General features: G+C 38.2%; 1 protein-coding gene across 1 annotated transcript in view; it reads right to left on the bottom strand.

The window, feature by feature from the left end:
• The window catches only part of Spef2 (sperm flagellar 2), a 158,086-nt gene extending 141,836 nt beyond the window's left edge, over positions 1–16,250 (bottom strand). Inside the window, exons 1-2 of the mRNA XM_038321484.1 lie at positions 16,193–16,250; positions 1,660–1,762 (exon numbers count right to left, since the gene is read on the bottom strand). Of these exons, the coding sequence (XP_038177412.1) occupies positions 1,660–1,762; positions 16,193–16,250 (161 nt within the window). The remainder of the gene's footprint in view (positions 1–1,659; positions 1,763–16,192) is intronic.
• Between the last annotated feature and the right edge of the window lie 794 nt (positions 16,251–17,044).

Below are 17,044 nucleotides of genomic sequence, written 5' to 3'. Positions count from 1 at the left end.
CCTCAAAGGTATATCAATTGAAATGATTCAGGCATAGAATAATAGGAAAAACTAAGAAATGAGTACAATTTCAAAACACCAAAACCACAAATAATCAAAATAATTAAGTTGAAAGTCAATGAAATGGAACAAGATGTACCTCAACTATTTCTTAACAAAGTTATAATTTAAATAACACAATGAAGAAATATTTGCCAATCATTTATCTGACAACAAACTTACCTTAGGATATGAAAATAGCATAAAGCAAAAATAGAAACACAAACTGATTTAAGAACAGGTAGATCATCAAAACAGACATTACATCAATGATGATGAATAAATTAATAATAAGATGTAAAGACATTTAACATCATTAGAGATCATGGAAATGCAGTTTAAAATGCAACACGAGTTCAGCCTGTTAGGATAGTAATAATGATTGGACGGAGAGGTGGGGCAGATCTGCGAACACTAGGCGAGGGGAAGATGTTATCAGAATTTACTGTATGAAAAAAGTCAATTTCCAATAAAACTAATATGAAGAAAGATAATCCAAATATTAATAAGAATGGAGTAAAACTAAAACTCTCATATACTGCTACTATAAATTTAAATCATGTTTTTTTATAAAACAGCATATATGTGCTTTTATACAAATATATATGCTGTATTTATTATATATATGTGATTATATACATATATATGTATCACAGCAATGGCATTCCTAGTCATATAGTCAAGAAGAATAAATACCCAAAAGTAATAAGAACATAAGCATGCAATACAAAATCCATAATAAATAGTATCTCCAGCAAAAGAAAACTCAAACATATATCTACAGCTAATCAAATGAGGCATGTCGTAGTCATGTAATTGAAAGTTTACAGAAAGTAAGTAATAATGAAAAGAGGCACATAGACAAGCCTTGAGACTTGATCTTAAGTGGGAAAAACAAGCAAAATGTGTCCTTTTTCTTACCCCATTGCTAAATACCATGTACAATGGGTAAATCCAGAGACCGGAAGCTTACACAAATCAGGGCCTTAGTATACAAATATATAACCATACAAAAATCCACCATACTGAGATATAAAATTTCAAATGACAAATTAAAGCCTAAAATTATGCTTCAATATTTTTGCTAAGACAAATTGTGTAATTTTATTAATAGGTAAGTCCTATTGTATATTTTAAAAACACAATAATACTGATTGATCGCCAAGGACACTAGCTTGCATTCCATCTCAACTCATTAATGAATCAGGGCTAGAGAGAGATGGCTCAGGAGTTAAGGGTGCTGGTTCTTCTTCCAGAGGATCAGGGTTTGATTCCCTGCATTCACAAAGCAGCTCACAATTGTCTGCAACTCTTGTCCCAGGGGATTTAACACCTTCTTCTAGCTTCTATGGACACTGTATGCATGTGGTGCAGAGACATTCCAGCAGACACTCATACACATAAAATAAAACTAAATGAAAATCTCAAAATAAGAACACTGTACTAACAAAAAATGGATAAATCTGGGCTAAGACTACAGAGGTATGGAAAGAATAAATCGTGACTTTACTACAGCAGCACACTTATTGCAAACATATTCATTCCTCTCCTTTGTATTATTGAGATAACAAAGGCCTAAATGCCAAAAATATTGAATTTTTGATGAATAACTTTACTAACCTGCTCTCTGAAAATTCTGCAAAATCACTCTGAAGTTCAAACTTGTACAGAACTTCTCCAATTAGATAGCCATTAGAAAATGCCTTTGCAAATGACTTAGGACCTGAAATTTAAAACATTGAAATAAAATAGTAAGTTATTTTGTGATGTATGTAGCCAAGCCGGCATAACTGAGCACAAACACATCATGTCCTGGATATATTTATAGAAACATCTTCTAATAACCAATGTAAAAGATTTAACAATAGACGTTAAGTTCCCCAAAAATAAGTCAGTAGTTGATGGTAACCAAATTTTGAAAGAAGTAGAAAATCTTTTCTAATTAAACTAATAAATAATCTTAATCTAATAAAACTGTCAAAGTATTCTATGAAACTGTGCTCCAAATACTTAAGCAAAGACTCCAACTTAGATGCAACCTAATTTTTTAAATATAGATTTAATTTTAACCTGTAAATTAGTAGATGTACTAAAATCATCCATACTTTAAAAAAAATCCTTATTGGACATAATTGGGATCTTGTTTCATGGTTCAGACATATCACCACTGCCCGGTTTATGTGCAGTGGAATGATGGCAATAGCTCAGCACAGAGAGCTCTAAAAAGAAATAAAGGTGACGAATAAATATTTTTAAATATGTTCAACATCCTTAATAATTAGTATAATGCAAATTAAGGCAACTTTGAGATTTCATCTTCCTACAGTGAGAATAGTTAAGGTCAACAAAACAACTGACAGCAAATACTGATGAGAACACGGGAAAGGAGAACCCTCAGTCACTGTTGGAGAGATTACAGGGTGGTACAGACCTAGCTAAAATGGTGCAGCGAATTCACAAAAATCAAGTAACATGTCTACCATATGAGCTAGCTATACCATTCCTCTGCATTTTCCTGAAGGACTCCACAGCCTATTCCACAGATACTTTCTCATCAGCCAAATTTAGTTAATCTATTCACAATAAGCTAGGAAATGGAAACCACCTCAATGCCCTTCAAATGAGGAATAGATGATGGAAACGTGTAACATATAGATAATATTCTATTCAGTTGTAGAGAAAACTGACAATATGGGATTTGAAGGTAAATGAATGAAACTGGAAACCATGCCACTGAGGAAAGCCAGACACAGAGAGATAAACATTTCAAGTTCTTAATTATTCTTTATTTAAAAAATGTCCCTTTAAAATAAATAGTAGGGAATTAGGTGAGCTGCTCTCACAGGCAACACTCAGGGGACTCTAGGCCACCATAAGTGTTTTCACATCTGACCCCAAGACACAATTTTAAATAAAACTTCCTTGATACTTGTTCTCATAGTGTTTAATCTGAATAATATTCCAATTTTTAGGGTGAGTTAACGTGGTAATACCTGTTCTTTATGGAGATTTCCTCTAGAGTGACAAATCTGGTGCTCACTATGGCCTTCAATAAGTTTGCTCACAGGAATCGGGTCATTATTTTAAAGCTACTCATCACAGTACATGTTCAACATCGATGAATTTGGGCTCCTAGTCAGTCATACCTGTCCTTAAAAAACTGCCTTCAAAGAGAGGACACCTCCGTGTCTGCTGTTTGTTTCCCAGCTGCCTGGTTAGCTTAGTCGGTAGAGCATGAGACTCTTAATCTCAGGGTCGTGGTTTCATGCCCCATGCCAGATGAAGATGGATACAAAAAAGAAATCCCACACTAGCTCAGAACTGAGTATAATAAAAGGCTATTTATTTAGGCATAGATTCACAGATCACAGTCCTCTGCTCAAACAGGGAACAGTAACCTAATCCCACGGCCAGAAGATAGGGCGAACATGCGCTTTACATGGGCATTTATAGTATGAGAGGCCACACCCAAGTGGGTGGGTCACTTAAAGGCTACTGGTGGTAGGAATTCCTACAGCACCTCTGGAATGACAATTCATAACTCATAGTACATATTACCTCTATGAAATAAGCTCATCCTTCAGAACCATAGTACCCACTGTCCTTAACTTACTATGGCAACACTTGTGATGCCATCAGAAAAACTTGTGAAGATTGGCATGATCTCTCATTAAATTAAAGTGCCATTTCATATGATTCTTCAACTATCTAAAGCTAATAAAATCCCAAGGCTTACTTCCTCCATTGGACAGAACTGTGCCATCATTGCTTCCAATTCTATGGATACTCTCCATGCCCTTGAAGATCTGGTACACAACAGAGCTGTTCCCTGGCTGCCGCCACTATCCCTGATGGGCCATTCTACCTCGATATATAATTGCATCTTTCTTTTCAGTTTTCTCGCTAGCCTCTTCTGTAATTCAGCCCTAGCCTACTCTGTAATTCATCCCCCTTCTCTTAGTTTTCTACAAAGCTGCTGCACCTGGAGCCATTGTCAGATTGTAGATATATATTTCTTCCAGGTACTAGCTCTTTGGAATTTGGGTTCAATTTTTCAGCACTTTGCTCTCTGTGCAGAAGCTGTTGCTCTGTCTGCTCCCATGACTGCTGCCCTCTGTATCTTGCCCTGTGCTTGTTTATGCCAATCCAATGCCTGGAGTTTAAACTGAAAATAACTCAGATGTGGGTTAATACTACCCTGTCAACCTTGATATAGCAGGTAAATGGTCAGTAACAAAGTTTTTGCTACAAAAAGATATGCTTAAAAATAAAATCATAATCTACTTCCTTTGAAATTGCAGAGAATATTAATTATACAACTCCAAATATAGATAAAATAGAAGCGTTTATGGCATAAAGTCAAAGAAAGAGTAATCAGTTATTTCACCGCCAGAATAGTTCATAATGAAAATAATATAAAACATTGGCCAGCAGATGTTAATGCAATAAGGACTTCAGATTTACCGTGTAATGATCAGCAAGAAAAATTACACAGAGAAAAAAATACATTAAATGGTAAGAGCAACAAAGAAGACTGTAGAAAATAAAAAATCAGAAAAGAATACATGCAAACAATGAGGCAAAGAAAGGGAAAGGAAAAAAGCATGAACATGACGGATATGCAGATTAAAGGGAGTAATCGCTTATCAATGTTGAATAAACATTAATACACATTCACAGGACATAACAGGACAAAAAGCAAGGGAGGAGCATAAGCAAAGGATATTCAGAGCAAGTCATAGTCAGGGAAGGTGTTGCTCTTTTTAGTTTAGGTGTGTTTTGTTTCTTCCCATTCAATATCACTAAATAGTATGACTGATTTCATAGTAATCAGCTCCCTGGATTAACTCTACTACCAGCTGGCATTCCCAATGTGAAGAAGTGGAGAGTTTACTCCAGGACTATGAATAGTAAATAGTTTAAGAAGTGTGCAAGGGGCACTGCTCATCTTTAACATAGGTTATTTATCATCTGGGATCAAGGTTGTTAAGCAGAAACTCAGCCCCATGTGCAACCATGCAAGCCACAGGTCTGGTGCGCATCACTGAAACTGACATGTGACCAAAATCATTAATGTCATCCTCCGTGATAGGTCTGTCCTGCTCCAGCAGCAGGTGAAATGGCCCATGTGCTTCTCTATCAATGTGGACCAGTATTAGCTAGAGAACACACTTAAAACATTCACAGTACAAAGTGGAAGCTAAGGCTATACAAGAAGGGGCTTGGTTTCATTACTGGTCTGTGTACACATCACTTAACCTTACCTAATTAAAAGCCATAGTTTTTTTACATGTAAAAAAGGAAGACTGGACCATTGTCCATAAAGAATTATGTGAACATTAAATGAGACATTGCACATAAACTGTCTAGAGTCATGACTGAGCCAAAGTGTGTTCAGAGGAGATTTTATTGTCATGATTAGAAAGACAGTGGGTCATGTTAGCTATACAGTCTACATACTCAGTAATAGATCTTCAATGGTGATGTTGCATGAACACTTCTCCAAAGAGTGTTTCACTGTCCAGAAAGCAAACATTTGAAATTGCCCTGAAACCAGATGTGAGCTCACCTTTAGGGCCAGGTAGAATATAACACCTTCACATTTCTGATCAAACATATAGACGCAGTTGATTTGTACAGAAAAATATTAAATCGTTTGTATTCAATGAAATAAACAGTCCCATAACATGCTTTGTTAGATATTTCAACCAAATAAATAAATGACAAATTTCAGAGAATTCTGGCTTAGAGATTGTAGATAAAAGACCAAAATCCATGTCACTCTATGCTCAGTGGCATTTGCTCCCTATGACAGGAGGAAAGATCCTATCTACATCTCAAGTGCATGTTTGAAAATCAAGCAAATTTATTTTCCTTTGAAAGAGATAAAGGCCACTGCTGGCAGCTGGAAATTGGCCTGTTTCTAAGAAGCCTCCGCATTCCTCGGAGCTGGCCAGCACTCACAGAAAGACCTTGGCCTTCTTGTGGTAAGCATAACCAATTTCATGGCATACTAACTGCAGATAAGGTTGGTTTGTGGTCCCGGTGGATCAAACAACAAACCCATTGAAATTATGTCTGAACAGAAACAAAACCAAGAAGCTGTCTGATGTGGGATTCCCCTCTGTATGCTGTGAATATCAATGGTTAATAAAGAAACTGTCTTGGGCCTGTGCAAGGAATAGAGGTAAGCAGGGAAAGCTAAGCTGAATGCTGGGAGAAAGGAAGGCAGAGTCAGAGAGAAGCCATGGAGCCACCAGAGAAAGATGCTAGGAACTTTACCCAGTAAGCCACAGCCACATGGCTATACACCGATTACTAGAAATGGGTTAAATTAAGATATGTGTTTAGCCAATAAGAAGCTAGAGCTAATGGGCCAAGCAGTGTTTTAAATAATATAGTTTCTATGTGATTATTTCAGGTCTGAGCTGCCAGGCAGCCGGGAAACAATCAAGTGGCCTCCTCACAACAGCTGCCCAGAACACTAATGGGATCAAAGATTCCCTAATATGGCCAGCATTTATTCATGATGACTGCTTTCTCATTGACCATTACTGTGCTCTGCTTCCTTCTCCCTGTTGCTAGGTATGACATTAAGAAATAAAATCAGAGAATTTGCTAGTTTTTGAGAGGATTAGACTCAGGGGAAAGCACCATTTCCAAGAATCTTCCTCAGCAACACTCACTGGGAACCCAAGTCTTTCCTAACACCCTCAAAAAGTGGCTGAATACATTCTCACCTTGCAGCCATTCAGAGCTGCTTCAGCCAGCTGCAGCTAGGATCTGTGGCTTTTGCCTGGAGTACCTTGACCATTTTCCCTTCAGATGACAAGGATGCTGGCACCTTTACAGTTTCCTCCACTGAAGGAAGGTTTTATCAGAATCTCAAGATTTATATTGGAAATGAAATTTTAATTTCTATTTCATAGAATTTCAATCATGAAAATATTTGGTATCATTATTATCATGAAACTCTGGTCTTAAAACATTAGTTCTGGTTTACAGTTGCTGTATTGATTTCTAGTGAAAGGATTCTGTCTTGTAGTAAAGAAAAAATGCTGCTTAGTAACTAGATAATACAGATATAATGTTTTATACCAGAAGCAATATTGTCTTTAATGACCCTGACACAGGAAAGAGGAAGGTATCTAGAGACAGTCAGTTTAAAGGCCTAGCTGGACAACCATAAACCAAGCTCTAATCCTGTATCATTTATGTGTTAATACAATACCTCAAAGAAGAACAACAAATTTCTTGTCATTGTTCAGTTTATATTACTGTAGCAGAACAACACAAAATATTTACTTATTTAAAATCTTTTCACACATTTATAAAAGTGACAAAGTTCTATACCAAGATATAAGAACCTGGCAAAGGCCTTCTGACTGCATCCCAACATGCTACGGGGTGCAAGTGCAGGTGAGTACGTCAAATGGACACAGAGAGACCAGTTATTCCTTTATCAAATCCCACTCCAACAACAGTTAACCCTGTAATAACATAGCAGACTAACTCTATGAAGGCAGCACACACAAGACCCAAACAGCTATTAAACATATTACTGTGAGCAGCATCAAGAAGGAAATTAAATTTTCACATAAGTTTTAATAGAGATGTCAAAATGTGACGAGGTCTAAGATTCTTTATTAGATGTAAAATCATATTATTGTATAATATGGTAAAATCATAATATATCATAAAATATGTATTCAGTACGTCTATTTAATAGCTCCATTTTAAAAAGTAAAATGAGATTTAAAACAATCCTACAAAAATACCTCAATAATGTATAACCATCTGAGCATGGCGGTGAAGCCCAATATTCCCTACACTTAGGGCCTGAGACAGATGGATGGCAATTTATTCTAGGACACCTAAGGCAGGGATGGACGAATCTGTCTCAAAAAACCAACCAAATGAACAACAGGGTATGCCCATAAAATTCAAGGCAATTCTCAAGAACTACTATTCAATACAGAAAGACTAAATTGGGCATTAGTGATAACCCAACTATTAAAAAAATAAAAACAAGGAGTTTAGTATATTTGACAAAACACAAAATTGAACTATTTAATTAAAATACCATGTGAATAATATTCTTTGTGCTTACTGATTGACAATATAACAATGATACTCTCATAACAGAAGAATTTACAATGATTGAAAGTTTAGGAGCTTTTAGTTATAGAAGGAAACTAGAGAATATTTTTAAGTCGTTTTCCTTTCGTAAATATTTGGGGTGAGAAGTATGAAGCAAATATAACCTAATCTCTTTTTATCAATATATTGATCAAATGTGCCCTTCAGAAACATAATAAAAAAACAAGCAACGGCTTGATTTAAGCATTGTCTGATAACAGATAATTCTGATTGATGGCAAGCAATTTGATCTATAAATGTGTTTTCCTTTGATTATGTAAGGAAACAAAGTTATGAATCATGTTAATTTTCCAATAATATTTAGTCTGATGGCCTTCTCCTCATAAGAAATTGTCATCTCATATTATAAAATCTACCATTATTAATATCAGAGAAATCCTAAGAATTTGCTTGAGCTTTCTCACTCACAGAGCTGAGGTTTCAAAAGCTCAAGTCGCTTTCTCGAGACATAGTTCAACGTAAAGTAATGATTTACTCTTGTTTTTCTCATATATACCATGTTTTGTGTCAGAAACCACGCTGGGCAATATTCTAAAGCGAGAAATGGGAAAATGTTGAAATACAGGTTACTGAGTATCTATCAGATGTCAGCTGGGTTGTCACTAGATATCAATGATTACCTGCTATCTTCTCAAATACACATTAGTTATGACTTCCCTGGGACAAAAAATAAGACCTAGAGATAGTTATTCCTACTTGCAATATCAAGACATAGAGATACTGCTTTCCTGGAAGCAGCTTTCTCTTTAGTGTGCCATGATAGTATCTATAATAATGTTTATGGCCACAGAAGATATTAAAATACACATGATAAGTTTACTTAGATTTTTCAATTTATCCATGGTCAGAGCCTAAAAGACATGCACTGTTAGGTATGATTCTCTTTATGATTAATCTGATCTATACAAATAATTTGAAGCCATATATCTTCATCAGGGTTACTATTGCTGTGATGAAACACCATGACCAAAAGCAAGTTGAGGAGGAAGGAGGTTATTTGCTTTCACATCCATAGCCCATCACTGAAGGAAGTCAAGAAAGCAGGAAAGGAACGCAAACAAAAAGTGTGAAGTGGAGGATGGGGAGAGCTTGGAGGAATAGGATGGTTAGGATATAGGAAGGGCGGATATGGGAACAAGGAATTATATATCTTACTTAAGGGAGCCATTCTAGGGTAGGCAGAGACTTGACTCTAGAGGGGTTCCCAGGTGTCCAGGAAGATGCCCCCAGCTAGTTCCTTGGGCAGCTGAGGAGAGGGAGCCAGAAATGTCCAGATCCTATTGCCATACTCATGAATATCTTGCATATCACCATAGAACCTTCACCTGGCGTTGGATGGAGAAAATGACAGAGCCCCACATAGGAGCACCGGACTGAGCTCCCAAGGTCCTGATGAGGAGCAAAAGGAGGGAGATCATGAGCAAGGAAGTCAGGACCGTGAGGGGTGCGTTCACCCATTGAGATGGTGGGACAGAACTAACGGGAGACCACCAAGTCCAGTTGGAATGGGACTGATGGAACAGGGGACCAAACCGGACTCTCTGAATGTGGCTGATGGTGGAGGAGGACTGAGAAACCAAGGACAACGGCGATGAGCTTGGACTCTACAGCATGGACGGGCTCACTGTGAGCTTTGTCAGTTTGTTTGCTCACCTTCCTGGACTTAGGGGGAGTTGGGAGGACCTTGGACTTAACATAGTGAAGGGAACCCTGATGGCTCTTTGGCCTGGAGAGGGAGGGAGTGGGGGTATTGGTAGAAGGGAGGGGAGGGAAGGGGGAGGAGGAGGGGAGGGAAGGGAGAGGAGGAGGGGAGGAGATGGAAATTTTTAATAATAAAAAAATGCAGCACAAAAAAAAAAAAGAATGGAACCTGGAGGCAGAAGCGTAGAGGCCAGAGAGGGCGCTTGCTTCCCATGGCTTGCACAGCCTGCTTTCTTTTCTTCTTCTTTTTTAAAAATTAATCTATTTATTTTACACCGATGCCCCCTCCTCATCACTCTCTCACATCCCTCCCTCCTACCCCTAATTCTCTTCTCTTCCAACTCCATCCAGGAAAGGGCCTATCAATAAAACATGGCATATCATTTTGCAGTGAGATTAAGCACCTTCCCATGTATCAAGGCTGGGCAACGTGACCCAGTATGAGAAGTAGGGTCTTAAAAGCCACTAAAAGAGTCTGAGATATCCTGTGTTTCCACAATTAGGGGTCCCACAACTGGACCAAGCTACACAACTGTAACATGTATGCAGAGTGCCTAGGTCCCATGCAGGCTCCCTGGTTGTCCGTTCAGTGTTTAAGAGCCCCGGATTAGTTGAATGTGTGAGCCTTCCTTGGTATCCTTGACATCTCTGGCTCCTAGTCTACTCCTTTCTACTCCTCCTCTGCAGGATTCCTGAACCCTGCCTAATGTTTGGCTGTCGGTCTCTGCATCTGCTTCCATCAGTTTTCTGGATCGCACCTTTCTGAGGGCAATGGGGCAAGGACCAAACTGGCCACAGGAGATGACCGGTTCAGGCTACTTTTCCACTATTGCTGGGAGTCTAAACTGGGCTCTCCTCACAGACTCACTAGAGTCAGGCTTCCTCCAATGCCAAAATGCCTCCTCCCATAATTCCCCTCAGTACTCTCCTGCTCCGTGCCCACCCAACCTGCAAGTTCATATTTTCATGCCCATCTGCTCTCAGTCCACTCACAAAGTCTCTTCTATGACCTGGGTGTCCCTTAATGAGCATTCCTTGTTACCTAATTGCTCTGGTGTGTGGATTGTTATATAGTTTTCCTTTATTTTACGGCTAATATCTACTCATGAGTGAGAACATACCATGTTTGTCTTTATTGATCTGGGTTAACTCTCAGGATGATTTTTTTTTCTAGTTCATCCATTTGCCTTCATATCCCCTTGTGTCCTCGTTCTTAACAGTGGAGCAATACTGTAGTGTGTAAATGCACCACATTTTCTTTACCCATTCCTCAATAGAGTCACATTCAGGTTGTTTCTATAATGAATAAAGCTGCTGTGAACATAGTTGAGCAAATATCCTTGTGGTATGATTCAGCATCATTTGGGTATATACGCAAGAGTGGTATAGAGGAGTCTTGTGGTAACTGAGGAACCACTGCACTGACTTCCAAAATCAGCCTGCTTTCTCTCAGAATCCAGATCAGTAGTCCAAGTGTGGCCCCACCCATAATGGACTGGGCCCTCCCATATCAATCATTAAATAGGAAAATACCCAACAGGTTTGCCTACAGCCAGATCTTATGGAGAAATTTTCTCAACTGAGGCATCTTCCTCTCCAACGACTCTGTCTTGTACAAAGTTGATATAAAAATAGCTAGCACAGCGTATGCCATTTATGCAGAATTTCTGTTGTAGAATTCTGATCCTCATTTGCTCTTAAAGAAAGAGAGGCAATATTTATTCTGTAGCATAACTGAGTGTGGTGTTGGCGAGATGGCTCGGGGGGTAAAATACTTGCTGCGAAATCATGAGAATGTAGCTTTACAACTCCAGCACCCATGGAGAAAGTTTGGGATGTTGGTGTGTGTCTGATACTCCAGCACTTGATGTGCACATAGCTTGTACCCTGGAACACACTTGCCAGTCAGTTTATCTGAAATAAACTCCGGTTCAGTGAGAAATTACATCTTTTAAAAAATGGGATGAAGAGCACAGTAGAGACCTGATATATACCTCCTCCATTGATAGGTGCATACATACATGCACACCTACATACAAATACACCACACAATAATAAGTAAGTAAATAAAAAATACCCCATAGAGAACTTATGGCAGACTTTTCAGTAATATTAATTCTATGTTGCTCATTGTTAATTATAAAATCAATTCTTGCAGTGAGTGGCAACTAACACAGAGACCTAGACAATAAGGAGAGTGAGAGACTTTGAGCCTTCAGTGGTAAACGAGATTTCTTTATCAAGTTCCTCCCCTTAAGACTCAGAGATCGATGCTGAAAAGTAGGTGGAAAGACTGTAAGAGCTAGGGGTGATGGAAGACTTCAAGGCACTAGAATTTACTAGACACAGCAGTAGTGAGGCACTTGTGAACTTGAAACTGTGACAGCGTGTACAATAACTGCACAGGGTCAAGCCAGACAAAAGCCCAGGATGGGGAAAGAGAAGTGGACACAAATTTGACCCTTAACCAAGATGCTTTTTGCAACTGAGAGCTGGGACAGGGGAAAATAGTTGTTTTCAACTGAGTGACACTGGTTATTATCAATGACAATCCAGGGCAAGTCTCATACTCAATGATAGCTGGTCAGCTATAAGGATTCCACGGTGTGTGTGTGTGCATGTGTGTGTGTGTGTGTGTGTGTGCGTGTGTGTGTAGATGTGTATACTTTGTTTTGTTTTTGTTATAAGAAATAACATGAAGTAGAACAGGAGAAGGATATGGAAGGAGTTGGGAATGGAATGAGTATAATCAGAGTTTACATAAAAAATAAAAATTAAAAATTAATTAAAGAACATGCCAATAAATTTATGTATCATTATAATATATAGTAATTCTTGAATTACAGTTATCATTTTGGATAATATATTGTATTGTAGTTTAAGAAATCTTATTAAGTTATACAAATATGCATTATTTTCAAGGAAAATGATTCAATTTACTATATCATATTGAAGATTGTTAGGTTTTATTGGCTAGATCAGAGTCTTCCTGCCTTAGGATTAATCAACTCTCCAGTGACTCCCAAAAACATACACTACCACCTGCCCAAGTGGAATATGACTAGTTTCAATTCAGATTATTAGGACGTCCTTTCTCTGCCATGAATAAGAAAGGAAGTTCAGAAACTAGCTGTCAAGATAACCTAGAAATCAATTCACCTTGACTGTCTCTCAAACAGAGATTATTTAGCCTTATAAAAGCAATTACATGGCATCCTCATCTTGTTTTGGCTTTTGTTTTGTTTGCTTGTTTGTTTGTTTTTGTTATGTTTGGTTTTTTTGTTTTGTTTTATTTTGATTTTTGATGAACAAGCAACGAGTGGACTGAACCACTCTTAATCAGACACTAATAATCCTACCTTTGCTGTCTAGCCATCTGGAAATTGAACCTTATAACTTGCCAGAGAAGCTAAAAGTTAAAAGAAAAAAAATCCAAATTGGATGAATGCCCTTAAAAGTGAGTTTAAATGAATGTTTAGAAGGTCAATAGATACTAATAAATATACCTAAGTTTAAAACATAGTGCCTAAGAACAAAAATCATATCTAGGTTAATAACTTAGCTCGACAATTTATTAACAATATATCCTTGACCAATTCCCAAATATTCTCATTATCATCTTTACTTGCTTTTATGCTTTTTTAACATAAAATAAAAAATAGTATAAAATGTCTTAGCATAGTCTACCTTAGAAATAATCAGTAGCCTGTAACTATGTTCTTAATATTTCCACTACATTTTTTATTTGAGAAAATTAACTCTTCAATGAGCTTATAAAATACTTTATTATGAAAGCATACATGTTTCAACTAAAGTTTTTTCTCTTATTTTTTAAGAAGTTTGACTTCCACTTTTGAACTTGTCATTTCAATACTATACTGAACTTTCCTTTTAAATTCTAAAAGCAACACTAGCTCAATTGAAATAATGGAAATGCATGAAGGCAATATATAAATGGCTGCCTCCTCAGAGTAACCTGTATTGACATTCTGGATTATATCTTTACATACTTCCATTATGTTAAAATAATCACAATATGAAGATTTATGGGCGTGTCAACAATATAGGTAATACAGCACAGTACATGTGTTTCTTTTCCCCAACCTGTGTACACATGCTTTATAATCGATAAAACTATAATTATACCAGCTACAATAAGCTACCATATTTTAACTCAAATAAATACACAAAAATTTGTGATATTGAAACATGTACCCCATTCATTCAATAGTTTCACAGTAAGTCATAGTATGAGAATGTGGTGTATGCAATTATTACTCTATTTAAGGCTGTTGAGATGATTTCTCTTTCAGAACCAACTCAATATATACCCTTGTTCAAATATCCTATGTTGGTGCTCTTTAAGACGACTGAAGATAAGAGAGATTTTTACTCACTATGCCCGCCCCAAGTACTATTCAGTCTTTGATGTCTCTTATGCCATTTAACCTTGATACAACCGATAACACATCATTACCCATACTCTTTTTAGTACGGTGAACTGTAGGCTACTGGTTCATAATGGTGAAGAAGACATTTAAAGGCAGGCAGTCCGCATTCTGATCCCTTGCTCTTACACAGCCATAATCCAGGAAATCACCAAATTACCTTCTTCAACTTAGTTTGTTTACATCATATGTTTACAAAGTATTTAAAATCTTCCAGCACACCCCACAGAACAACTTATCTAGTGAGAAGCCTTCTGCAAGAGTCCGTGTGGTGCCTGGATATCAAACACAACTGAATACATTCCCTGTACTCTGGATAGCCCTTTACATGCATAATTTGGCTACATCAGACTGTCTCCTCGGACATCTTGCAGCAATTGGGATTCAGCAATGGCTGCATTGCTAGTGTTTAAAATGAAATTAGCATGGGGTGTCTCTGCTAACAATTTCCAGATTTATACTTGAGGAAAAAAGATGCTGGGAATTTTCCACTCACAGCTTGTGGCGCTATAATTTTTATTTAAAATGTCTCCAAGCTTTTAGTCTTCACAGAATGAAGTCATACTTCCTCCCAAAACCAAATTTCTCAAACTTATTAATATTATAACAGCATCTAGTGTTTGCATGTTTATGATTAACTTTTTACGTTTTCCAAAAGCGTTTTATTCTACAAGGGTCCTTAGGACTTAAGGAAATGGTATAGATTTTATTATCAAATAAGTTAATAAACTTAAGCTAAGAACTTAATTAAGTTGTGCAGCTGGTATGTCAGAAGAGTGCAACTTCATGCATGATATTGCATTTTCGGGCAGTATGGTGAGAGAGAAAGAAGAATTGCTAAATGCTAAACACTGTCCTGAATTTAGCATCATATTTGAGCAGAGAAACCCTCAGAGGTACAAAGAGACAGAACACTGAGAAAGAATTTATTATTGCTCATAACAGGGTAGAGGCAGCTTAGCAAAGAATAAGCCTAAAGTTATGCCTCAAGAAATGCAGCTTGGGCTGCTGTGTGTTGAAGATCCGTGGGCTCTCAGTGGATATTCCACACCTGCACAAACACTACTGACCTAGCAGGGATGACCCAGGGCTGAACTGGCAACGCTGCCCACCTCGGTAGCAACTGGCAGGGAGGCAAGGGTTCCTCTGGGAAGACAGACTAAAATGATTTGTCCTGAAAATGTCTTGCCTTGAGGAAAATCCATAGCACTTGAAAATGAGTGTCCCTCCTCCCCCGGAGAGACATTAATCCCTCCCCCCAAAGAGGAGAAAGAGCATACTGAAGTGCTAGGCTTGGGAGTGTTGGTTCTCACCAAATCTGAAGTGTTTGGGACTTTCTGGGCCATAAAACTTTAGGACTTTCGGGCACAGCTTTGTGCCTTCAATAAAATTAACTAAGGTTAACTTAAAAAAGTAGAAAAGGAATCACCTCAAGCTACCGTTTGTAAACTGAGATGAAAGTTCCTAAAACCGGCAAATGTTAATATATTCTACGTCGACCCATTTACTGTTTACTAGAGAGTTAACTGGGAAGCAAAGTCAGGGTCAGACTGCAGACACGAACAAGGTTTCCTCCCCATAGGAGCAGACCAGTGTCTCTAACTGAAGCATCTCTGCTTAGAAATACAGACTAGGTCAGAAATTCTGAGGGCTGAGAAGGCATGAAGGGAAATGCCAGAGGCAGGATGCAGTGAGAAGGCCCCAGGTGTCTAGGTAGGACTGAGGAGTGCTGGCCTGCACTGTGGGGCGCTGCTAGCCACTCAGGGGACACTTTCTATCAGCGCCCCCCACCCCTCCGCGCCCCATTTTCCCCTCGTCGCTTGCCCTGGGCTGTGGTCACTCACTCACGGTCCGGGACACCTTCAACTCCCGGTTGAGCCACTGGCACAGGATCTCCGACATAGTTCTCTGGCGCCTTTAACCGCTAGTAGGTGCTAGGAATTTGCCAGGAATGTGGTCAGTGGGACTGCATCTTCCCGTCTCCCAGGGCAACCAGTTGCTAAGGAAGCGCTTCCAGGCTGGAGTTAGGTAACCAGTCAGAGAGGAGGAGACACAGGGGCCCAGTCAAAGACATCCGAAATTGTTGTCTGCCCCCTACTGGCTTGTAAGACCTGAGCTTAAACTGGTGAACAAGATTCCAAGAGTCTGAACAGGGTTTCTTTACAAAAATCATTATCAGTTAAATTAAAAATTATCTTCCGTAATTATCTAAGGGTAGACTATACAGAGTTACTTGAGATCATAAGCTGGTTTGAAAAACGATAATGTATACTAAAGTGCAATTTGTTTTATAAAATCACTATTTTTAAATTATTCATCGTAATAATTTTTATAATTTTAATGTTGTACTATCAATAAAGCTCAAGCTTCCCAATCGGTATGTGTGAGCCTTTCTGTTGGTCTGTGATCTCACAAGTTCTTTGCCCAGAAATAATGGCTTATGGTCTTTGAACCTCACCATTCTTCCCTGTAGATACAGAAGCAATGCTTGCTTTGCAAGTCATGAGAACCGAAGGAAAATTCACATACTCTGGTGCCCGGTTCCAGGTAGAAGCTCAGCACATGTTCCAGACTTGCCTCTTCTTCTAAGGCCCTGTGAGGTTTTGCATTTCATCAGTGTACAGAATTTGAGTAGATCAAAGTAACTTGTATTTCCGAAGATTTTATTATTTCCTAGAGCTGTGTTGAATTTAGCC

The sequence above is a fragment of the Arvicola amphibius genome, chromosome 3 (assembly GCF_903992535.2).
Source record: "Arvicola amphibius chromosome 3, mArvAmp1.2, whole genome shotgun sequence".
Taxonomy (NCBI): domain Eukaryota; kingdom Metazoa; phylum Chordata; class Mammalia; order Rodentia; family Cricetidae; genus Arvicola; species Arvicola amphibius.
This window is presented reverse-complemented; position numbering and strand designations above follow the sequence as displayed.